General features: G+C 42.6%; 1 protein-coding gene and 1 long non-coding RNA gene across 4 annotated transcripts in view; one reads left to right on the plus strand and one right to left on the minus strand.

Annotated features, from left to right (window-relative positions):
• The window catches only part of LOC144685729 (janus kinase and microtubule-interacting protein 2-like), a 286,964-nt gene that overhangs the window by 64,656 nt on the left and 195,917 nt on the right, over positions 1-26,391 (minus strand). Inside the window, exons 12-14 of the mRNA XM_078550555.1 lie at positions 14,831-14,959; positions 8,727-8,810; positions 4,629-4,691 (exon numbers count right to left, since the gene is read on the minus strand). Of these exons, the coding sequence (XP_078406681.1) occupies positions 4,629-4,691; positions 8,727-8,810; positions 14,831-14,959 (276 nt within the window). The remainder of the gene's footprint in view (positions 1-4,628; positions 4,692-8,726; positions 8,811-14,830; positions 14,960-26,391) is intronic.
• The window catches only part of LOC144685730 (uncharacterized), a 66,215-nt gene continuing 47,443 nt past the window's right edge, over positions 7,620-26,391 (plus strand). For all 3 annotated transcript variants that reach the window (XR_013577770.1, XR_013577769.1, XR_013577771.1), the window contains exons 1-3: positions 7,620-7,707; positions 14,855-14,976; positions 19,180-19,274. This is a non-coding gene — a long non-coding RNA (uncharacterized LOC144685730). The remainder of the gene's footprint in view (positions 7,708-14,854; positions 14,977-19,179; positions 19,275-26,391) is intronic.

The following is a 26,391-nucleotide window of genomic DNA, read 5'->3' on the forward strand; positions in this document are numbered from 1 at the left end:
ATCCCTGCGGCACACCACTTGTCACTGCCTGCCACCCGGAAAAAGACCCATTTGTTCCCACTCTCTGTTTTCGGTCTGTCAAACAATTCTCAATCCATGCCAGTATATTACCCCCAATCCAATGTGCTTTAATGTTGCCCACTAGCCTCTTAGTGGCACCTTATCAAAAGCCTTCTTGAAATCCAAATAAACCACATCCACTGGTTCTCCCTTATCTATTCTACTAGTTACAACCTCATACTAAAAGAAGTGTAATCGTGAAGGGTACCAGGGTGTGTTTAACATAGACTGCTGGAAACAAGGCCTCTGGGAACTTTCAAATATTGATTAACTGTATACAACTATACACAAGTATAGATAAGCACAAGGCTCCTTCCAGAACCATCTCTCTCTGGGCTCCAGTTATATGTGATCTGACATCACTAATTATGTATATTAGTGATTAACACAATAGCTATTAACCCTTTATACTACACCCCCCCCCCAAATCTTTCATTCTACTCATTAAGTACTTACACATCCTACAACCCCTCCCCCCACCCCCCCCCAATGTCACTGTTACCATCCCTGAGTCACTCCGATGGCTCGACCAGTCTGCCAGGTTGCTTTCTTGTTTCCTTTGCAGGAGGCCTAGGATGACGACAACTCAACTAACTTAGTAGGTGGTTCACAGGCCCATTCACAGGAAGCACAGTCTTCTTGTGAGGGGGCCTGTGAATCATCTAATAAGTTGGTTGGGTTGTCTTCTTGGTCATCCAGGTAGTCAACCCAGTCCTTTAAAGGCAGTCTGCTGGTGGGTACCAATGCAGATTGTTGTGTCTGAGGACACTGTGGTCAGTGTGTACAAGATAGGAGCATGGATGAATGGACTGACTCAAAACCCAGCCAGGCCAGTACTAGTCTTGGATCCAGACAGAATCCCCTGGCCGGAGTGCTGGTAGATCCTGTGCTAAGAGGCAACGGTTGTATTTCATAGTCTGATTTGAGCAGTAGTGGTCCTCTTTTTCCCCATACCTTTTCTATCTCTATCGTCTCGAGGCATGGTCAAAGGGTGAGTGGGAGACTCGGGAAGTGTGTGTATAATCCCCTACCCATTAAGAGATCCAATGGAGCCAGATCTTTCTGCAGTTGCGTAGACTGGTAACTCAGTAAAGCTAAGTCAACATCATTATTTTTCTTCAACATTCGGCCTCACCATTGGCCTGCAGGTACCTAGGTGAACTTGTGATGTGTATGAAGCCATATGTCTCCGAGAAATGTTTGAAGAAGTTACTGGCAAACTGCAGGCCGTTGTCAAGAGATAACCAAATCAGGGATGTCATGCGTGGCAAAAATTTCCTTGAGATGGCAGTAACTGCCTCTGAGGTGGGCCCATGTAACCATTTGATCTCAATCTACTGAGAATAATAATCCACGATGATAAGAAAGGTTTTATCGTTGAAGACAAAAAGGTCCATCTGAGGTGTTCCCACAGTCGGGATGGGAAGGAGGACGCTTCAGCGGTTTCTTGTGGTCTTGTCTATGGATGGCACAAGTAGTACAATTGGAAATGATGTCTTCAATAGCTTTGGAGATGCCTGGACACCAGACTGAATTGCGGTCTCTAGCCTTGCATTTGGTGATATCCAGGTGTCCCTGGTGTAACCATTGGGGGATGTCTAACCTGAGGACCCTGGGAATGACAATTTGGTCATTATGAACTAACAAGTCATCCATAAAACTAAGGTGATGATTCTGAACAAAGTACTGCTTCAGAATACAATTGCTAGGAACACAGTAACACAGTGCTCCCATACCTGTGCACAATCAGCATCAGCTTTCTGGACTGCTCGAATGTTTCCTAGTTTCTGGGTGGTCACCGGGATTAACTTGGTAGACAAGGGGAGGTAGGACTCCATGTCCTTAACAAAGTGTACATTGATCTGTGCAGGCTTCCCCACAGGAATGCAGGACAAAGCATCAACTGTGGTTTGGTGTTTACCTTGGACTTATTCTGTATTGGTGTCAAGCCTCATGAGCCGTAATTGAAACCTTTAAATTTGGGGTGGCATCTTTGCTAATGCTTTAGAGTTAAGCAGGGCGACTAATGGCTTATATCTGTCTGGATAGTAAACTCAAGTCCCAGGGTGTAATCTGAAAACTTTTCGCAAGCCTAGGTGACTGCCAGGGCCTCTCTTTCAATGACTGCATACCACTGCTCTGTATCTGTCAGTGCTCTGTAGGCATAATATACCAGTCTGAGAGAGAAATCATGCTGAATTTAAACAATACGGCTCCAAAGGCAAATGGACGTTGTGTCGGCTGTGACTATGGTGGATAGGCCTGGGTCAAAATGGGTCAGTGTTTCCGTGGACATGAGCTTATCTTTAACTGTGTCAAATGCTCTCTGCTGGTGTTCATTCCAATACCAGGCCTGGCCCTGCTTCAGTTGTCGTTGTAGCGGTTTGCAGATGTGTGCAAGATTGGCAGCAACTTCCCCAGCTGATTGACCATGCCCATGAAACGCTGATGTTCTGTAACATTAAGAGGTGGTGGGAAATTCTTTATGACTTTGGTTTTCTCAGAATCTGCCTCAATGCCAGATGTGTGAACAACATGGCCAAGATGTTGATTGTGGGTTTAGAGAACTCACATTTGTGATCGAGTATAAGGCTCGTGGCATGTAAGTGTTGTAACACTGTTCTCACCTTAGCATCATGCTCCAAAGTGGTGGATCCATGAATGAGATCATCCATATGACAGAAAATTCCTTCCAGCCTTTCAAAAATGCCAATCATGGTATGTTGAAAGACCTTGGGTGCTGAGGCAATTCCGAATGGTAGGCAAATGAAAAAACACCTCCCAAAGATTCTGATGACTGTTATTTACAGTTTGGATTCCTTGTCTAGGAGAACTGCCAGAAGTGACTGTTTGCATCCAGTTTAGTGAAAACCAAGCTCCTCACGAGCTTCACCAAGCTTTCTTCGTCAGATGCCATTGGGTGGATCTCCCTTTCAGCTGCCTTGTTCAACTGTATAAGGTCCAAACAAATGCGCATTGAGCCATTAGTGTAGTGAGCTTGGGTACAGGCACCATGCCTGAGCTCTAACATCACTGATGCTATACATTAGTTATTAGCATGATAGCTAATAACCCTTTATGCTGCACTAAAGAGCCTCAGGGGGTCACATGCAAGCAAGCATTTTCTACTTGTGTGTTCATCACCCTGCCGCTTCCCCTGCCTTCCTCCACTCAATTCATTTGAATGGATAGGAAAATCCCCAGGCTGGTCAATGCACAGCAGAAAAGTTTTAAGTCCCATTCATTTGAATAAACCCCAAATTGTTGATCCTGACTTCTCTTAGAGATTTGATTCAGAATTTGTCTGTCAACAAGGCAAGAGTTCTAAAAACAAACCTTTCCAAACCTCCAGGCCCACAAAATTCAAACAGCAGCGCACAACACTATAAAAACATAGGACTGAGTTGGTTGGGCTTCAAGGTCCATGGGCTCAAAGGCTACAATTGACCCACAAACTCTACAGTACACTATGAACGTCACACACATCAAAATACTCTAATAGAATAAATATAACAATAAATCCTTTAAAAAAAATAATTGTGCATGGAAGGCGTCCCTCAAAGATTCCATGAAGGGATTGGACTGAGAATACAAAAGTCACGACTATTGGTTCATTTGGGCGAACGTTAGCCTGGCTTTGAAAAAATTCCTTTACATGAGAGGATTAATGTTTCTTAGTTACATTAACTCAGCATCGAGCTGCTTTTGTGCTTCAATTAAAATAAAAACTCATTATCACGTTCTCAATAACATGCATCACAATAGCAAATAATAAGTGTTACTTTTAGTGACACTAATCAAAGATATACTCTGGATCACAGCTGTTCATTGATCACTGTTCATTGTTGGATCACTGTTCATTGTTTCATTTCTAACTACAGTTGGTAGTATGAATTAATAATTTACAGTGTAAGAGGTCCTCAGTTTTTCTATCCAGGCAGTTTGACTGTGCTCAGCCTCCACAAAGAGTGCTGTGCATTGACCGAGGGGGTCTTCACATAACAAACCCTGTTTTGCTCTCACCCCTGAGGAGTGATAGTGGCTCCCTTATTTGGAGCTTTTTGCAACAGCACAGGCAAGAATGGAAAAAGAGTGTGAGGAGAAAAGAGCCTACATGCACTGTACTGTGCTAATACGACACAAGTAGTTAATAATCTAGAGGTAATGGCCTGGACAGACAATCAATAAGTTAAGAATACTTGTACCATGAATGTGAGGAAGTATTAAATAGTCAGTCATACGTTTACCATCAGAGTTACCTTTGATCAGAGCAAGAATACTGAAATGGGGATGATCGACAGCCTCAAATCATCCGAACATTAAAGGGAAATAGGCTTTAAAAAATCTATCCAGCAATCTGATAAATTACAGCAGGGACATAAACAATTTATATACAGATACATTGTTTGAGACCTACACCCCAGTACCTCTGGTCAGCAGAAGAAGATTATGAGAACGTCAAATCATACAGAATTAAACTAATTGTTCAAAATATCAAGGCTGAAAATGTCATAATGACTGGCACATCTGAGATTCGAAAACAGATACCATGCAAGAACTAGGGGTACCTTTTCCAAAAGTTCCTGATTTCTTTTCATAAATAGTTGCTTTTCTTCAACCCATTTTGAATCCTGTGTTGAAAAACATAGAAGAGCATTGGAATAAATCCCTGCACAAATGCAATGGTTGGAATGACTTCTTTAGTAAGTTTTTCTTTCCAGGGGCCCTTCTAATAATTTTGAGTTCAAGTTCCATCCAATCCTGAGGTCATTCTATAATATTCAAGTTCTGGTCTCCAATTCTAAACAAGTAGCTTTCTCTTCAATTGTAGTCCACAACAGAGTCAAGTAAAATTGGAGCAATAGGTTTCCAGCTCTCAGCATTGCTTCGATGGAGTGTTAAGTGCTGTTCTAATAAACCTCACAGTACCTGATATGAAACATATGATGAAATATATGAAGCGTAACATCAGCAGAGAGCTAAGAGGCAGTCATTATTGCAATGTCAGCCAAGGCATGCTGCATGGAATCCGATGACATAGAAACTAAAACCAGTGACTATACTGGTAGTTGACAGTGCTCAAGTCAATCGTCAATGGAGGGGCCCAGTTTATTGATAACAGCTGTTATGATAGCTGTTGGCTTTATTGCTATTAATGGATCCAGCCTGTCCTACCATCCAACAGAAATTGGTAAGATCTAATAAAAGTAATCCATTGTTTCCCAGCTCCCTTTCTCTTAAGGGCCACTACCAACAGACTTTGGGTAAAAATTTTAGATCGGCGGGTGGGCATGTGCCCGACCCGCTCAAGTGTAAAATGACACGGGTTGACATCAGGCCAACGCCCCGACATCAACGCGCAGTCACGTGATATTTTGTTCAGTGGGCGCACGCCGAAGTCAGCAGTGCACCCGCCGACAATTAAAAGGCCTGTTAAGGCTATTAAATCATCAATTAACTTGAATTTTTCACTTCCCATCCAACCTTACGGTTGGTGGGCAGGCAAGGCCAAGCGGCCTTTGTACTTTTTAGGAAACCTGATCCATGGGCGGGGTGAGGTTCCCTAAAGCAAATAAAAATAAAATAAAAATTCTAAAACTTAACTAATAACATGTCCTTGCTCATGTGACAGAGTCACATGAGGGGACATGTTTCATTACATTTTTATTTTCTTTATTTTTTTAATATAACACTTCATCTCCCTGACGCAGCTTTGTGCCTCGGGGAGATTATGAAGCACGCACTTGCGTGCATGCATGAAGGTCGCCCTTGCCTGGCTCGCAATACCCCCCAACCCTGCTTGCACAGGCAACGCTGAGCGCTGCCACTTGTGTTTCAAGCTGGCCGGGCCTTAATTGACCCATGAAATTGCCTTCCGGCCCCAATTGCAGGTGGCGGGTGGCTTCCCAACTGCCCCTGCCAGCCCCCATCGAGCTTTTTCACCCGATATGGGTGAAATTCTGCCCTTTCTATACTTAAAAAACACAGAGCGTGTAGGAGAAATTGAAAATCAACGAGCCCATTTCTCAGATTAAAATTAGCAAAATGGGGATCCAAAACAGGTAAGTTGAATAAAAGATTGAATCAGGGAATTCTTACTGCCAGGGTGCCTGCAAGAAGCAGGTTGATTTAGTTATTGACATATACTTGTGGTAGGATCCCAACGAGAACTTGGACAGCCACTTGGACAGCTGGAGCTTGCAATCATGGCTTTTACTAGTAAATATAAAGGTCAGCTGACCTTAAAGGGAGATTTTCTGTTGCATCCAACGAATGTTTCAGTTCATGGTAAACCAGGAGCTTCTAACTCCTAAAACTCCAGGGCAGGGGTGTTGTAGCAAAAACCACAAAATTTCAACACCCACACATACCTAGACCACATGGACTGCAGTAGTTCAAGAAGGTAGCTCACCACCACCTTCTCAAGGGCAATTAAGGATGGGCAATAAATGGTGGCCTAGTCAGCGACGCCCACATCCAATAAGTGAATTAAAATAATCATTACACTGACTTTGTGATTCCACCTCCCCTGTGTACAAACAGGCCAAAAGGTGTTGTCAATTGATTCACCATGACGAGATCGCTCTCTCTCTGTAACCTCGTCCAGCCTCATAATCAATATTCCCGCTAAGCTGTGTAGGTGTGTGGCTGCGCAGCAGCCTAACGGGTACCATTTAGGCCTTTGTTCTGGGATACACAATCCATGCGCTCAGTTGCGCAAAAACATTTAAAAGGACCAGTCACAAAAATAATGGGTCATGCACAATTTCAAAGCAAGCATTGCCCACATCCTCTGAGATATCTACACGCATCTAAATTCAGCATCTTGTGCATCCCCAATTTTAATCACTCCACCATTGGTGACCATGCCTTTAATGGTCTCTTCCCTAAGCTCTGGAATTCCCCCTAAAACTCTCTGGGCAGAATTTTCTGCCTACCAGGCGGGCGGGTGGGCCCGACTCAATCTCCAGCGGGTGTGGAGCCGATCCCCGCCGGAGAAGCGGGGCCCACCACTATTTTAAGTGGGCGGTGACGTCCGGCGGGAAGTGCTATGTGCCCCCTGTGCGAGCAGGGGGGAGGGGGATTTCCCCAAATGCGAGAGTACGCTCTTTCGCACATGTGCACGAAAAAGCGCACATCTCCCTGAGGCTAAGTGCTGCCTCAGAGAGATCACTGACAGTTGTGAAAACATTAAAAATAGAAAGAAAAAAAATCCTTAACATGTCCCCCTCATGTGACAATGTCACATGAGATGGGACATGTTCATAAATTACAGCAAAACTTTATTAAACTTTTTAGAACACTGCATGAAACCTCATCCCACCGGTGGATGAGGTTTCATGTTTTATCTATTTGCCACTGGGACTCCTGGCCTGCCCCCCAACCTTAAGGTTGGATGGGCAGGTCCTTTAATTGTTTTAATGATCCTGTCAATGGCCTCAATTGGCCATTGACAGGTCAGCGGGCGCGCAGCTGATTTTGCTGTGCCCCCGCCTACCTGAAAATTTAAAAGGGACGCGGTGACATCGGGGGTTCCACTGGACATCATCCTGTGTCATTTTGCGCGTCGGCGAGCAGGCCCCGCCCCCTGCTCGCCAACAACAAAATTCAGCCCTCTGTCTCTCTACCATCATTTGCTCCTTTAAGGTACTCCTCAAAATGTATTTCTTTGATTAAAAGCTTTATAATAGCTAATATCTCCTTATGTGGTTCAGCATCATATTTTGTTTTATAACGCTCCTGTGAAGCCTCCTAGGGCACTTAATGATGTTAAAAGCCCTATCTAAAAACAAGTTGCTGTTATTAATAGTGCCCTTCTAAGGAGCAATTCACCCTTTTAGGGACAGTGCCAACCATTTTATTGGCACAGCACTGAAAGAATTTTAACATTCTTCTGTTCAGTTGGGCTGTGTTTTTGATTGTGTGTCTGTTGACTGCTCACTGCTGAATTAAGCCTGTGGGTGGGGTTACAGAAACTGAAACTAAGCAGTTAGCATGAGAACGCAGACATTTTAAAAGCACTATAAAAAAAAACTTCTTGTTCACAAAGAACCTAGGGTTGCCAACCCTCCAGGATTGGCCTGGGGTTTCCAGCAATTGAAGATCAATCTCCAGGACACAGCTGTGTGCAACTCTGGAAAAAGTCATTGAGATATTAAAGTAGTACTTTTTTTGTCATTTTCTTTGAACATTGCCAGATATAAAAAATATCTATAAATATTGAGGGGGGTGGGGGGAACTGTTTGGCTAACAGTGAAGCACCATCCAATTGGGGTAACTAGTCTTTTTGTTCTCCAATTGGCACAGGAAGGCAGTACGTCACAAGGATGGATGTGTTGGCCAACTAATGGTTGGAGTGTGGGGCAAGTCACGTGATGAAACCTCCAGGAATACATTTAATCATAGACGGCAACCCTAATAGAGCTTGGTGAGAGTCATCCCTGCGTTTCTCTGAGGCACAAAACATGAGAAAAAGTGATCGCATAGCAGTGTCTGTGTGAACTTTGTGTTGAACAATCCCTTCAAACGTGGACTGACAATGGTCCAAAACAATGATGAGTGCTTGGAAAGCCTTGAGTCTTAAATAAGAAGCTTCCAGATTAAATCTGGAGACTGGGAGGCCCTCAGTTACAGTTGGTAGTTGAACAAACATATTAATTTCTTACCTGTCCTTTCTGGGCCAAGGCTTTCTCAAGGTCATCAATTTTAGCTTTATACCTGAGAACTTCTGCTTGTAATTGTTCATGAGCCTGTTAAAATCAGGAAGTAGTCATTAAAGCCATGAGGGAAATATTCTTTAGTGAGGTACAAAGAGTAATAGTGAATGGGAATTTCCTTTTCTCAATTTAGAACTGGGCCAATTCTCATTTTATATCATCAGTGACACCAACAAAGGGAACATTGCATCAATAACTTGCACAGACGGTTTTGGAAAGTTCAGTAATATCTAATAAAAGCTAATTTACGGTATTTTAAATATGAAGTAAATATGTGGCACATTTAAAGAAGCATCTTTGATGCTAAACTCAAAAAATAGTTGGTTAAATTATAATTTAGAGTGAACATGAGGCCACCTCTTGCTTCTTTAACTTAAATATTTTGTTTAAATTTAAGAACATATTATCTGTAAAAGAAAATAAATGGGGGGGGAAAACAGATGGAGGAATTGTACAGCAATTAAAATAACCATCATTCTCATCCATAAACCCTGCTAAAGAGGTTTAATTTCCATTGGGGGTCTACACTGCCAGGTGCATCAGCAATCATCTGGTACCTCACCCATTTAATGTGCATCAAAAAATCTAACTGTGAGAGTCATTGTAGCCAAGGCTAATCTGAATCACATCCAATGTTCATACCACTGCACTTTCCTAGGAGGGATCATTGGGCAGAACCTTGTTGGTTTTGCCTCTTCACCTTGAACAGGGATGCTGTGACCAATTTCAGCACCCTACTCCTGCCTCAGCTGAGATCAGTTAACCGCACATAGACTGGAGACTAAGGCCAGAATTTTCCTGAGGGCCCGCCATGGTAGAACCTGCCCCCAGCCATAAATCAATTGACTTTTGGTGGGACCAGAAGATCCCAGTGGCAGGCGGGGCCAGATAATCCCAGCCTAAACCTATGGGGCAGCATTCTCCCCTGTCGCACGTGCGCGAAAGAGCGCACAGATCTCCTGAGGCAAAGTACTGCCTCAGGGAGATTAGTGTTACTTTTAAAAAGACAATAAAGGATGAGAAAAATTTTATTGACATGTCCCCTCATGTGACACTGCCACATGAGCTGGGACATGTCAATTACTTTTATTAAAAATGTAACACAAATTTTAAAACCCTCATGCAACCTCAACCTGGCCCATGGATGAGGTTTCATGTTTATTCTGAAGGCCGCCTGGACTCTTCGCCTGCCCGCCAACCTTAAGGTTGGATGGGCAGGTCCATTAATCATTTTAATTACTTTTTTAATGGCCTTAATAGGCCACTGACAGGTTGGCCGACCTGAGAATCGAAATGATGTGGGGTGACATCGGGAAACACACCCGATGTCACCCCGCGTCATTTTACGCGTTGGCGAGCGGGCCCCGCCCCCGCCCGCCAACCAGAAAATGCTGCCCATGATAGTTACTCATTTATACAGAGTCATTGGAGGAGCCTAAAGCAATAAACCAGTAACAACTCAATTTGGAATCCCAAGGCTGGAAGATCGTTAATTGCATCCTGGCCAAAATTTTACCTCACCGAACATCACTAATATAAATTACACGGCATTTATATTGTTGCTGTTTTTGGGACAAATTGGCTGCCGCATTTCCTACAGTAAAACAATTACTAAATTTCAGGGGCTGTAAAATGTTGTGGGATGGTCTGAGGTTGTGAAAGGCACTTTATAAATGCAAGTCTCTCTTATTAAGATGGTAGTGGTTGGTAAATTATTTTACCTTTCTCAATGGCTCAGTGGATGAATGAAATGTGGTGCGGTACTGAACATCACAGGGGATGAAACCGAGTAAGAGTGAACATTACTTCCCAACCAATTAAGTACTTTGAACGAGTCAGGAAGATATAATAATTCTCATTATGTTACAGTGAATTCCAATAACATCGAGTAATAGTCAGATGTGTCTATGTATGTGTGTGTGTGACAGTGAAACTTAATTGGATTAAAGGCAGCTGGTCTGAAGGCTTTGATGTAAACATGGGGCTGCATCTTCCGGTTGGCGAGCGGGGGGCGGGGCCCACTCACCGACATGTAAAATGATGCGGATGACATCGGGCGGAACCCCCGATGTCACCGCGCCCCATTTAAATTTTCAGGAAGGCAGGGGCGCAGCGAAATCTGCTGTGCGCCCGCTGACCTGTCAATGGCCAATTGAGGCCATTGACAGGATCATTTAAACAATTAAAGGACCTGTCCATTCAACCTTAAGGTTGGGGGGTAGGCCAGGAGTCCCAGTGGCAAATAGATAAAACATGAAACCTCATCCACCGGCGGGATGAGGTTTCATGCAGTGTTCTAAAAAGTTTAATAAAGTTTTGCTGTAATTTATGAAGATGTCCCATCTCATGTGACATTGTCACATGAGGGGGACATGTAAAGGATTTTTTTTTCTTTCTATTATTAATGTTTTCACAACTGTCAGTGATCTCCCTGAGGCAGCACTTAGCCTCAGGGAGATGTGCGCTTTTTCGTGCACATGTGCAAAAGAGCGTACTCTCGCATTTGGGGAATCCTTCCCTCCCCCCTCCCCGCCCCCCCCCCCCAGAGCGTACTCTCGCATTTGGGGAATCCTCCCCCCCCGCCCACACAGGGGACACATAGCACTTCCCGCCGGACGTCACACTGAGCGGGCCTTAATTGGCCTGCCCACGTAAAATGGCGGCGGGGCCCACTTCTCAGGCGGGGATCGTCTCCCTGCCCGCCGGAGATTGGGTTGGGCCCGCCTGCCTGGCAGGCAGAAAATTCTGCCCAGTATGTTTATTTTTTTTCCAAAGATTACTCATAAAACTTAGTGCTATGAGAGGTTTTTATTATCAAGAAGATAAAGTCCAGAGACAGTGAAACAATGGGAATTTTAATTCAATGGGGAAAATATGTATAAAGGAGCGAAGGCTGTGTGTAAGGGGAGGCATTTGAGGATTTAACAAGTATGAAAAGCTTTCAGCATCTATGCCTCAAGCTGCTGTTTTCAAAGGCCTCAAGTTAAGAAAACTCACTTTGAATTCGACTTGTTCAGTGTACCATGTTTCTTTGCCTGGATCTTTTAAAATCTGTGTGTCTTACTGTTGCCTTACCGAAAGCGTAACTGGGAGTTAGATTGGCAAGGGGATCTAGAAGTTATCATTTGTAATTTGTAGATCTATGTCTGTGTTTAAAATCATTTCTCCTATTAATAAATGTTTAATTTAGTTTTGTAAAAACCTATAAGATTTGGTGGTCTTATTACTACTGAATTCAAGGCATGCATCTCAAAATTTATACAAACTGCAAAACCAGCTGTGGCAGTTGTTTCAAGTTTCCCTTTGGGATTTGAACAACTCAGCGTTTACCATCAGTTGTACCATAACAAACTGCAGTCACTGTTGTAAAGAAGGGGAACATGGCTACCAATTTTCACAGAGCGAGATCTCATAACCAATTAAATAAATTGACAGATAATCTGTTTTTAATGGTGTTGGTTGGAGGATAAATGCTGGCTAGGACGTTGTATGAAATCACCCTTACTTTCTTGACTAGTACTATATTTTCATTTAAATCCGCCTGAGACAGCAGATGGGGCCTTTGTCAAACATCTCATCTGAAAGATGGCAACTCCAAAGGTGCAGCACTCCCTCAGTACTGCACTGAAGCATTAGCCATGATAATGTGTACAAGACTCTTGTGGGACTTGAACCCACAACCTTCAGACTCAAAGACAAATTTGTTCTTACTGAGCCATGGCTGACAGCCTGACTCCTTGTTTAATTTTCAACTTCTGAAAAAGCTTCTCCTATTTGCGGAATATGTTTAAATGATAGGGGAGTCTGAATTTGTGTAAAGATGGTAAACTTTTTCTGTATTTAAAGACTATCTCAGAGAATGTTGCATTTCTTCAGCGAGTTTATTTTCATACTCATAATTGATCCTTTATTATGCTTATTATCAGGTTACCATTAAATATTGTGATGTTAATAGCCTGGTGATACCATAGCATAAGCAGTAAGTGTATCATTACTGACATTCTCCGTTGGTTCGGATTAATATCCAATAGCCAGCAAGTTTTCTTTTAGGGCAGAATTCTCCGGTTGGCGAGCGGGGTTGTGGCCCGCTCGCTGACACGTAAAATGACGCGCAGTGATATCAGGCATGCATCCCGATGTCACCGTGCGTCATTTAGATTGCCAGTTCGGCGGGCACGCAACCGAGTCGGTTGCGCACCCGCCGAACTGTCAAAGGCCTATTAAGGCCATTTAGATAGTCATTAACTCAATTAAATGAGCTGCCTGTCCAACCTTAAGGTTGAGGGGCAGACGAAGAGCCCAGGGGGCCATCGCATTTTTCATGAAACCTCATCCACGGGTGGGATGACATTTCATGAAGTGTTTTAAAATGTAATAAAATACCTTACATTCATTCTTTGACATGTCCCAGCTCATGTGAAAGTGTCACATGAGGGGACATGTTTCAAAAGTTTTTTCCTTCCTTCATTTAAACTTACACATGTCAAACGGATCTTCCTGAGGCTTCTCCGTGCCTCAGGGAGATCTCTGCGCTCTTTCGCCTGCATGCGCGAAAAGAGCACAGGGAACCACGCAAGGAATCCCCCCCCCGCCCGCACAGGGAGCGCACAGCACTTCCAGGCGTGCGTCACGATGGGCGGGCCTTAACTGGCCCGCCCACATAAAATGGTGGCACATCCCCGATCGGGGGCGCCAATCGGATTCGTGCCCACCTCCGCCCGCCCTCGCACAACCCCCCGACAGGGGGAAATTTTTTCCCTTAGTTGCTATGTTAAATTTAAAAATTGACTTTTGGTAAAAATGTAATGATCATGCACTTTTTTTAAACTTAAGAGAAACATTACAAGGGTGTTAATGCCTACTTTATTATTATGACATTATTTACATAGTGCCTTATCATGTCTTTCAGTTTGTACCAAAACACCCCTCATATAATGAATTACTTTGAATTTCATTCTCTCTTGCTAAGCAGTATGAACGTGGCAGCAATTTTTGTGCACAGCAAAGTCCCATTATAGCAGCAATGCACTGCAGGAATTCATCAAGGCTCCTTTGACAGCACCTTCCAAACCCACAAGGACAGCAGATAGATGGGAACACCACCACCTGGAAGTTCCCCTCCAAGTCACTCACCATCCTAACTCGGAAATGTATCGCCGTTCCTTCACTGTTGTTGGGTCAAAATCCTCAAACTCCCTTCCCAACAGCACTGTGGGTGTACCTACACTGCATGGATTGCAACGGTTCAAGAAGGCAGCTCACCCACCACCTTCTCAAGGGCAACTAGGAATGAGCAATAAATGCTGGCACAGCCAGTGAAGCCCACATTCCGTGAATGAATAAAAAATAATCATAATTTGATTGATCAGTTAATCTAATTTTGATGCTGTTGTTTGAGGGAAGAACATTGAATCTCCCTTCTATTCTTCAAATAGTGTCATGGGATCTTCATTGTTCATAAACAGGCAGACGAGGTTTTAGTTTACAACTACAACTTGCATTAATATAACACATTTAATGCAGTAGTATGTTCCACATTAAACACTTCAGCCAAAGGATGGTGCCTCTGACAGCACAGCACGCCATCACTACATTGAACCATCAGTCAAGATTACGAGCCTGGAGTGGGGTTGAATGCAAATTCAAATTCGAAGGAAAAGGAATTGTCAACTGAGCCAAGTTGACACAAGGTCAAGCCTCCCCAGGTAAGGTATAACATGTCCAGATGTAGAGAAAACTCCCTTGGCTCTGCCTCAAACACACAAGACTACTTTCTTTCATACCAGTGTGGCGTTTTTCTATTTCCCACACCAACTATCCTGTGACCTCTGTGAGGAGGACTGTCAACTTAGGTACGCTTTTGTGCTGTGTAGGAACTGGAGTGGGACTGACCCTTCAATCAGACTGAGCAGAATTTCATTCCACAATCTGACATGTTTGTTCCAGGGGTGAAGACCAGTGCTTACCACAATATTATACATTTTCAAAGAGCTATATTACCAATTCAGCATTTTAACCATACTGGTTATCTTAACCTATTATTTAATAATCACCTTTGCCTCCCGCTCTGCGTCTAGGATACCTCCCGTCTGCTCCTGAAGTAGTGCATAAGCCCTCTGGAGTGCTTGATATTCCCTCGTTAATTGTCTGAAACGGAGCTCAGATTCTTCAGCTGCCAGACTCTTATTGTGAACAAAAAGTGAGTTAACCTCTTGCACATGATGACCTTTAAACTCAAATGCATATTGGAAAAAATCAGTTAAAGGAAGTAAACATTTTGCATTTTACACTAATAACATAGACCGAGTGCTTCATGCACAATATTCCTTATATTCTGTTTATCCTGGGGTTCCCCCATATTTTAGGAAGATAAAATCAGTTCCAGTGTATTTATGCTTCTATTCTATCATAGAATCTCAGAATGATACAGCACAAGAGGCCATTCAGTCCATCATGCTGTGCCATCTCTTTGAAAGAACTATCCACTTTGTTTCATTTCCCTCCTCATTGCCTCTTGATCTGTGGGTATTTCCTATACCTGTAAATATTTATAAAATACCTGTAATTATTTATCTAATCGTCTTTTGAAAGTTACTGAAAGCTACTCCCACTTCCAAGAAAAGTGCGAGGAGGTGGGTGCCAGCCCATCACTTTCAATCCTAAAATTTCCAGCCCCCAGGCCTCAAAAGCTGCCTTCCACAGGACTGCAAAAATTCCAGCCGCTGTGTACAAAATGATTCCTCAAGTCACCTTCGGTTCTTTGCTAATCAACTTAAATCCAAGTCTTCTGGTTACCGACCCTTCTGCCACTGGAAGCATATCTCCTTAGATACATGTGCAATTCTAATAGCATTCTGGATTTGCGTTGTTACCTTCAAAGTTTGTGTACATTTACCCCGAGGTCTCTCTGTTTATGTACCCCCTCCAAAACTGTACCATTTCATTTATATTGTCTCTCCTCATTCTCCTGCCAAAAATATATTACCTCACACTTCTTTGCATTAAACTTCATCTGCCATGTATCTGCCCATTTCTAGGGCTGAATTTTTTGCCTGTCGGGTGTCCAGGCGGGGGAGGATTCCCCAAATACGAGAGTGCGCTCTTTCACGCATGCGCGCAAAACAGCGTACATCTCCCTGAGGCTAAGTGCTGTCTCAGGGGGTTCGCTGAAAGGTTTTCAAACTTTAAAAATAGAAAAATAAAAAAATCATTAACATGTCCCCCTCATGTGAAAATGTCACACGAGATGGGACATGTTAATAAATTGCACAAAAACTTTAATAAACTTTTTTAAAACCGACATGAAACCTCATCCCGCCAGTGGATGAGGTTTCATGTTTTTTCAAAAGCCTGTTGGGGCTCCTGGCCTGCCTGCCAACCTTAAGGTTGGACTGGCAGGGCCTTTAATTGTTTTAATTATCCTGTCAATGGCCTCAATTAGCCATTGACAGGTCGGCAGGCGGACAGCTGATCTCACTGTGCCCCCGCCTTCCTGAAAATTTAAATGGGGCGGGATGACGTCGGGGATTCCCCCCAACATTATCCCATGTCATTTTCGCATCAGTGAACAGGCCCTGCCCCCTTCTCGCTGACGGAAGAATTCAGCCCCTAGAGTCTGTCTATATCCTCCTCAAGTTTGTTACTATCCTCCTCAGTGATTCCAACTTTCAAGCAAACTTTGAAATTATGCCCTGCATGACCATGTCCAAATTATTAATATGCATCATAAAGAGCAATGGTCTTAACATCAACACTGTATAATCCCCTCCAATCTGCAAACACCATTTTATTGTTAAAAGCAAAAAACTGCGGATGCTGGAAATCCGAAACAAAAACAAAAATACCGGGAAAAACGCAGCAGGTCTGACAGCATCTGCGGAGAGGAACACAGTCAACGTTTCAAGTCCGTATGACTCTTCACCAGAACCATTTTATTGTTTTTTGCTTTCCGTCCCTCAGTCAATTTTGCATCCATGTTGCCTCTGTTCCATTAATTTAGGGGCTTGAGTTTTGCCTACAAGTCTATTAAGTGGTACTTTGTCAAATATCTTTTGTAAGTCCATATACACAATACTGACTACATTACCATCATCAATACTCTTCAGTACTTCATCAAAGAACCAACTCAATTTGGTAAAATAGCTTTGCCTTTAAAAAATCTGTGCTGACTTTCATTTATTTACAAGTGTCAATTAGTTTTGCCACTGACTATTCTATCTAAATGTTTCCTCACCACTGTCATTAGGCTGATCAGTCTGTAAATGCTGGGTATATCCCTCTCTCCTTTTTTTAAACAGGGCTATAACATTTGCAAATCTCCAGCCCCTTAATTAAAGAGAATTTGACCCTGCTTCTCTCAGTAACCTAGGCTGCATTCCATCCAGACAAGATGACTTTTCTACTTTGTGTACTGCACTCTGTCTATTTTTAGCCTAACAACATTGCTGTTTTACTCTTATTTACTGCTATATTGGCAGTATTCTCTTCTCCATTGAAGACAGATGCTGCAAAAAATTCATTTAATGTCTTAGCCATATGCCCTCTGCCTCCACAATGCAGGGCTGGAATTTACATGCCTTCGCTGGGTGTGTTTTGAGTTGGGGGGGGGGGGGCACGTAAAATAGGGCAAGTGTCCAGTCCACCACTTTCCCACTCACCCTGAATTCATCCCTATAGCACGGGAGGTGGGCAGGTGCCGAAATCAGCAGCCCACCCATCATATGTAAATAAGAATTTAAAGGTCTGTTGAGTTTGTTAACAAGCCAAATGATCTTGATAATATGCTGCCCACACCATTATATGGTTGGCGTGGGCATGCGGGTGGGAGTGGGCAACTCATTTTTAAAAAAAAATTTTTAATGGGTAGGAAGGAAGGGGAGGGCACTATCTTTGGAGGGTTCCTTTTGCGCATCAGGTGAAGCCTCCCCTTCCTACCTTCTCTCCAAAATTCACCATCTCCACCCCTTTGCCCCCCTCCCTAAGCTGGCTAAACCCTCCCCATCCAATACCCCAGACTTACTTCACTCCGGCATTGATTGGGCCTTCTTCTTGAGACTGGTCGCAGTCCCAGCAGCACCCACTACTGAGCTCTTGGCATGGCCAGGATTGCTGGAGCTGCCAGCCAATCCGATTATCTGGCAGCTCCCAAGGGTGGGACCTCCACCTCAGTGAGGGGGGTGGATGTCCTACTGTTAGCCAATTTAGCCCACCCACAGTGTATTATGGCTGTGGGGCGGGCTTGCATGGAGTGAGTCGGCTTCCAGTTGACTTTCCTTCTGGGTTGGGGGTGTGGGGGTGTGGGGGGGGGGGGGGGGGAGCCATCCAGCTCCCCACCATAAAATGCAGCCCATAATTTCCTTTTTGTTCCCAAATCTGCCCTATTCCTTTCATTTTTACTATTTATATATTCATAAAAGACATTTGGGTTCCTTTTATGCTAGCTACTTTCTGGATTCAGCTTGGTTCTCTATAATATTATGAACCATACATTTGTCATAAGTCTCCTTATACAGTTTCATTTTAATCATCCAGAAAGCTTCAGCTTTGGATACCCCTCCTTTGTCTTGGGGATGTGTCTTCTCTGTATCTTATTTCCTCTTTGCAGGTCACCCATTGTTCAGTTCCTGTTTTGCCTGTCAATTTTTGATTCCAATCCACCTAGGATTGATTTCTCTTTAGCTCACTGAAACGAGCCAACGTCACATCAAATATTTTATGCTAGAATACTTCTTGATCTTTTCTAGAACTATCCTAAACCTGATGATATTATGATCACTGTTCCCCAAATGAAACATGCTCGCCTCACTTCGTATATTATATAATAGGATATTTTTGGTACTTCATGTTTCAGAATAGCATGCTGCATGAAAATCAAGATTATCTCAGTCATCCTGCTTTTCTTTAAGGTAGTTTAAAGGTTATTGAATGTACACTTCATCATTTGAACCACCTCCCCTCCCCCCCCCATCCCCTCCCTTCTCCCCATTCTAATTCTATTAAAATGATTTAAAACTTTTTACTAATTCATTCTTAAGATGTGAACATTGCTGTTAAGGCTGGAATTTATTCAAGAAGGTGGTGGCATTTAAAAGGCCAGTTATGAGTCCAGTACATTATTGTGGAGCTGGAATCACATCTTGGTCAGATTAAGTAAGGATGGCAGATTTTCTTCCCTAAAGGACATGAGTGAACCAATTGGCTTTTTACAGCAGTCCAATAGCTTCATAGGCATATTGGGTAGGATTTAAACTCATGTTCTCTAGTTTATCAGTCCAGGTCCCCAGGTTGCTGGTCAAGTAGCATAACTACTACACTACCAAATCCATTTGTTCATCCTTTATTATGTTCAATTTTGATGAGATGCTCTATGCCCTGACAGTTAAATGATCTAATCTCTCCACAGATTCTGACTGACTGCAATTGCTGTTTCACCTTCTCAGGTCATAGAAATGTCAGCCTGTAAAGCCTGATGTGGAACTATTTGTATAAAAGTAATTGGTAAGAATAACCCCCTCCATCTCCACCCTGTTCTTATTGTATACAACATCTGCAACAACATCTACTGGCAATGGGTTGGGATGGTAATGATGCATGAAAATGGGGTGAGTTCATTCTGGAGACACCAATTTGCAGACATTTTGGAGGAGATGTTCTCTGTCTCATGAAAGTCTGCAAGAAAGATACGAGGATATAAAAGGGGAAGGCTGAAAACCTAACAAGAATCAGCCATCCGACGGCTTCCCAGAAGGAAAATATAGTAAAGACTGGGAAATAAGAATACTGGTCCGACCAGGTCTTGCATACCTTAAAATGGAGCACCAGTAAAACGGGTTAATAAGAGTACTGGTCCAAACTGTTTTTTCCCTTCTGGGCTGATCCTGCTTCACCCCAGGCCTGAGATTATTTAACTTATTAGGCAATGTACAGGCCTGAGACTGTCTAAGTGATTCGCTTATGTGTGGATTTATTTGCAGAATTAACATAATGAGCGAGCTATCTACTAAGTCCAGAGATAAACTGCCTTGCTTCCTACGTTTGTATCTTGCTGTCCATTTGCAGATGGCAAACAAATAATGTAAACTCATTCAGGCCATTCCCTTAAGCACATACAATCACAGAGAGCTCAGGAAAAGAAAAACTGCAAGGTGACAAAAAGATTTCCCACTGAGATGTTGAATATATATAAACATGCTGTGTAGATTCATTATTTCAGGTGTTCAAAGTGTGATAAGATATATGGCAATAACTGATGATCTATGACATGGTAATGTTGATTCCCACCTTTAGATAGGAGTCCATCAGCTCTATAACTAACAGTTAGTGAAGACAGTGACAGCAAATGGGGCACAAACCTGTGATTAATAAGAGAACAAAAGGATGTAGGGAAGATAACCCTGCCTGTCTGGTGGGAAACTGGGAACGACTATTCTATTCCTGCACATAAAATAAATAGCTGGTGCAGCATTTATCTGAAAGTCTGAAATGTGTCTCTTTGGAAAATGAATACTTCTTTTCAATTCTATTTATTCTCTTTGAGTACGTGTGCATATTTAAAGAGTGAAGATCAGAAGAAGAGCTGAGGTGCCTGTGGCATTTAATACTATTGTATTGATTGAGATTCTGCATGTCCTGGACATATGTGTCATTGGCTACTCAAATTAAGCAGCAAACAATATTTGACTAATTTCAGAAGAATAATGTACTCAGAATGATGGGAAATCAGAGGAAGCAGGGAAATATTGCAATCTGATATGAGATAGGGCAGAGGTTAACAGTCAGCAAGGAAAATAAAGGGCTGAGGAAGAAGACACTCCAGTTTGGCCCAATTAGAATCAACTGCCCACAATACTTTCATAGTCTAAGCTTCATCATTGAAATAGAACAGCAAAGGTTACGTCCACTTTAGATCCTATTTACATCCTCAGTAAGGCTCAAGTGTTCATATCCATATTTTAATCATGCAAAACCATTAGCAATATTATAATACTGCAAACACAGCTACTGTCTTCACAGTTTTCAATCAATAGGCAGAAGAATAATTTGTATTTTTATTGCACTTTTCATCACCTCAGGATGTCCCAAAGCACTTTAAAGCTTCAGTATTTACCAGGGAAATAGAACATGAGGACATGACATTGGATGATAAGATGAACAATGAAATAAGTGCAATAAAGTGGGGATGTATTGAATATAACTAATCAACCTCAAAAAGAGGATAAAACCCCTGCTCCAGGTGGATTGCAATAATGCAATTTAAAAGAATCTAGAGAAAAGACAGGAGAGGTATTACTTACATATTTAATAATTCTTTAGGAAAAGCTGCAATGCCAGAGGACTGGTGGATAGCTAACGGAGTATCTATATTTAAGAAGGGGGAAAAGAACATGCCCAGGGAATTACAAACATACGAAATAGGAGCACAAGTAGGCCATTCAGCCCCTCGAGCCTGCTCCGCCATTCAATAAGATCATGGCTGATCTGTTTGTGTTTTGAGTTCAACTTTCCCATCTACCCCTGATAACCTTTATTTCTTTTGCCTATCAAGAATCTATCTACCCCTGCCTTAAAAATATTCATTTCAACATTCATTTCCACTACCTTCCAAAGTTGCAAAACCCTCAGAAAGAAATTCTCCTCATCTTTGTCCTATAAGGGCTACCCATAATTTTAAAGCAGTGCCCCTAGATCTGGACTTACCCACAAGAGGAAACATCCTTTCGACGTCCACCTTGTCAATACCGTTCAGGATCTTATATATTTCAATCAAGTCACCCCTTACCCTCCTAAACTCCAGTGGTAACAAGCCCAGCCTGTCCAACCCATCCTCATAAAACAACCTGCTTATTCCAGGTATCAATCTAGTAAACCTCCTCTGAACCACCTCCAATGCATTTAAATCCTGCCTTAAATAAGGAGACCAAAACTTCACACAGTATTTGAGATGCAGTCTCACCAATGCCCTGTATAACTGAAGCATAACATCCTTACTTTTATGTTTAATTCCTCTCATAATAAAGGATAGCATTCCATTAGCCTTCTTGATTACTTGCTATACCTGCATTCTAATTTTTCGTGACTCATGCAGGAGAACACCTAGGTTCCTCTGCAGCTCGGAATTCTGCAGTCGTTCTCCAGTTAAGTAATATCCTGCTTTTTTATTCTTCTTGCCAAAGTGAGCAACTTCATGTTTTCCCACGTTATACCCCATCTGCCAATTATAAACCAGTCAGCTCAACCTCAGTGGTAGGAAAAATAATGAAATCCTTATTAAAAGATAATCCTGAACGAATAGAAGAACATCTACAAACAAAATATATAATAATGAATAGTCAGCAAGGATTTCCAAAGGGAAAATCCTGCTTGGTCAAACTTATTGGTTTTATTTAAGGAGGTAACAGGGAGAGTAGACAGTGAGAACACATCAGATGTCATTTATCTGGACTTTCAAAACACCTTCAATGAAGTGCCCCATAATAGACTAATGAATAAGATCAGAGAATGCAGAGTTAGGGAACAAGTGACGGAATGGATTGCTAGTTGGCTTCAAGACAAAACGCAGGAAGTGGGAGTAAAGGGTCATTATTCAGAGTGGCAGAAGATGGGAAATGGTGTTCCAAAAAGATCAGTTCACAATTTACATTAACATTTTAGACTTTGAAATCAAAAACGCCATTTCTAAATTTGCAGAGGACACCAAATTGGGGGGTATGGGGGTGCGTAGGTGGTTGGTCAATACTGAGGAGGACTGCAACAAATTATAAGAAGACATTAATAAACTTGCAGAATCAGCAGATAATCGGCAAATGAAGTTCAACACAGGTAAATGTGAGGTAGTTTATTTTGCTAGAAAGAATAGCGAGGTCACTTATTACCTTGAAGGTGCAAATTTAGGTGGGGTAGAGGAACAAAAGGATCTTGGAGTACAAATGCATTAATTGTTACACCAAAAGTTGAGCCACAGGTTAGCAAGGGCATAAAAAAGCAAACCAAGCAATAGGGTTTATTTTTAGAAGAGTTGAATTGAAAAGTAGGGAATTTATGCTGAACCTGTACCAAACCTCGGTAAGATAACACTTCAGAATACTGTCCAGCAAGCAGTTTGTTTGCCATATTATAAAATGGATATAGAGGCACTGGAGAGGGTGCAGAGTGAAGATTTATAAAGATGATACGAAAAATGTGTGGGGATACATCTCAAGAAAAGGATGAACAGGCTGGGTTACTTCTCCCGAGAAAGGCGGCTGATTCTCTCTAATAGAGAGTTCTTTAAAATTATGAAAGGATTTGATAGAGTGGATACAGAGAGAATATTTCCATTTGTGGGGAAGAGCATAACTAGAGGCCATCATTATAAGATAATCACCAAGAAATCCAATAGGGAATTCAGAAGAAACTTCTTTACCCAAAGAATGGTGAGAATATGGAACTCTCTACCACAGGGAGTGGTTGTAGTGAATAACAATGCATTTAAGAGAAGGCTAGACAACAATATGAGCAAGAAGGGAATAGAGGGTTGAGGTTTAGATGAGGTTCAGCAAGAGCAGGCTTGAGTGAATCATAAACACTGGCATGGACTGGTAACGCCAAATCACCTGTTTCTGTGCCTTATATCCTATGTAAACGTACATAAGTACTTTTTGAAGTGTAGCTACTGTTGCAGTGTATGAAACACGACAGCTAATTTGCACAGCAACATCCCTTAAACAGCAATGAAATAAAATAACCAGAGCATTTGTTCTGGTAATGGCGTTTGAGGGATAAATATTGACCAGGACACAGGGGAGAGATCTTCTTCAAATAGTGTCGTGGAATCTTTTACATCCAGTTGAGGTACAGATGGGACAGTGGTTTAACATCTCAGCCAAAAGTAGAATGGCAGTTCAAGAAGCAATGGCATTTCCAGTTCATGCACATGTCAAAGCATTTCAGCATGGACCTGAAAATCACTTCCGTCTTCCCTATATAATGGTGAGCAGTCAGGATAATGCAGTGCTCTTCAAACATAGCAGGGATTTTATAGCTGGTAAAGTGGCGGGCAGGGTGACTTAATTAGGTGGGAGCTTAAATTTCACTTTCCGGATAACGGGCTCAAACTTACAGGTGAACTCAGCAACGTGTTTGTGGCAGATCGGGTCTCACGTGGAGGGTTCTTACTTATAATACATGTGCATGCCATGAATACTCATTATATTAAAACTTTTTGTAATTATGTCCAACCTTCATGATGAAGTCAGCAACACATGAGAATTGCATGGCACCTGGTTCACGTCTGTTTAAAGGCGGCATGTAACAAATGGCTTTGTGTTGAGGTTAGCAGTTTTCCTTGTTGAACTCTGAAGCACATGGGAGGGGAGCAGGAGGATGGCAACTCATATGGAGACTCAGGACCGGCAAAGGTGAGGCAGTGGTGGTGGGGGAGGGGTGATGTGGAGTGAGGTCGGGGGCAAGGAGGAGGGAAGTGGGAAGGGCCTATTGTCCTGGATGTGGTGCGGACCCTGGGTGGGGTCAGTACTGACCACATGTGTGTCCATCTCAGGATGATGGCTGGCAGAGACCTTACAGGACTTTGAGTTCACCTGCAACATTTCAATTATCCCTGCTGAGAGTGATCTCAGACAATGTCCTTTACAGTGCAGAGAAGGAGGCACGTCAACTGAGCCTGCAAGTTCAAACATATTCTACAGAGGGGTGAGTACAACACTGGATACTAACATGAACATTCAATAAAGAGTGAATGCAAAAACGCAACAGTGGGCCAAATCTTCCGGTCTCCGAATTGTCAAAGACTGGATGACTGAACGTATGACTGAAGATGCGCGTTGGGAACCTGTGGAAGTCCTGATGCAATGACCTACGTGGGAATTTCCCGAGAAGTTTAAGCTTCCAATGGGCAATTCCCCTGCTCCCTTGGGGCTCTCCGCAAATGTCTCCGGCTGGCTTTGCAGGATGGTGGAAGAGCCCTCTTGTATAACCATGGTTCAGTGTCTGATAAAACTGAAACCGTTGCTCCTGTATCTAATTTAAAGTGCGCCCTGTGAGCATCTACACTCCAATAGTTTCCACTTACTTCTTTAATCTCTCCTAAGAAAAGAACCTCAATATCTTGTGAATCTTTAACGTCATGAACTGTTTCCTTTTAAAACTTTTTTCTTTTTGAGTATTCTGCCCATTTTTTCTACTGCAACATACTGCTTGAAAATGCCCCATCCTTCTGCAGCGGTGGCATTGTGTGCCTTTGGCAGGGCAATTCCCATGTCCATGCCTTTTTCTTCTGCAACTAGTCTTCAGCTAGTCTTGGCTGCTGCCATTAATTGCTTTTCATGTTGCACGTGTCTCCTTGTCTCTATTTTCTCTCTTTCATGTCTGACGAATTCAACTGTATCTGTAACTTTACAATTTGATCTCTCTCTCTCTGTCTCTCTCTCTCTCATTACTGATCAGTTCTGTGCCAAGCTTCTTGGGACTGCAAATTATCTGATAATGCATCATCCATAACTCCGGCAACGATTCTGTCATGAATTAGTCCCTCTTTCAGATTACTTTACTCACAATCTTCTGCTAATTGGTACAAATCATTAATAAATGCGTCAATGCTTTCCCTGTGTCTCTGGGTACATTTATTGAACTTTATACGTTCCACAATGATGTTCTTGCGGCATCTTAAAGGAGAAAAGTGAGATAGAGAGGCAGAGAGATTTAGAGAGGGAATTCCAGAGCCTAGGGCCTGGGCAACTGAAGGCACTGCCATCAAAGGTGGAGCAATGAAAATCGGGAATGCTCAAGAGGCCAGAATTGGAGGAGTGCAGATATCTTGGAGGGTTGTAGGCGAGAGAAGGTTTAAAAGTTAGGGATGGGAAAGGCCAGCTTACTCCCTGTCCCATACTCCCTGTACTCTGCCACTGATTATGATTCACTGATGCAGCCATTATGCTCCTGTCCCATGAACCTTCCACCCCAGTTCATGCTGTCTCATCAGCTCTTTGTCAAAATCTTTCTTTACATTCCCTTCCTCTCCACCTCTATTCTCCCTTTTTCCATTGCTTGATGTCCATTGTGTCTCCTTAAAGCAGTATGAGATGGCTTCCTAGACATGAGGAACACCATAGAAAAACAAGTAAGTGTGACTAAATAACATTATTCTGAACCTTTCTCCCCAAACACAAATAAAAAAGTGCTTTACTTGTAAATGCCAAGCAGTAAAACCGTAGGTGGAATTAACAGCTAACAGGAATGTGTGTCATACTGTGATCTCTACCTTCTGTTCAATTCTGCAACAAAGAAATAAAGAGAAGAGCAGGTTAGGGAAGGCGGGAAAGAGTGACAGAGAGACAGAGGGTGGAAGTGGGTGGGTGAGGGAGAGAAGAGAAAGAGAAGATAGAGGGTAGGCGTGAGGAAGAGGGGGAATAAGGGAAGGGAAAGGAGAAAGGGAAATAGGGAATGACAGGGAAGAGGGGGAGAGGTTCCCATTTTAGCTCCAAGTAGTTATTGTAAGCTTACAATTTTTTCAGTTCTAATTTTTTGAAGGTCTATTTCTCAGTCTTCAATAATACCATATTAAAATCAGCTCCTGGGAAAGCCATTTCTGCTTTCAGTTTCTGGGACTGACCCCGTTCAG

This window comes from Cetorhinus maximus, chromosome 10 (assembly GCF_964194155.1).
Source record: "Cetorhinus maximus chromosome 10, sCetMax3.hap1.1, whole genome shotgun sequence".
NCBI lineage: Eukaryota > Metazoa > Chordata > Chondrichthyes > Lamniformes > Cetorhinidae > Cetorhinus > Cetorhinus maximus.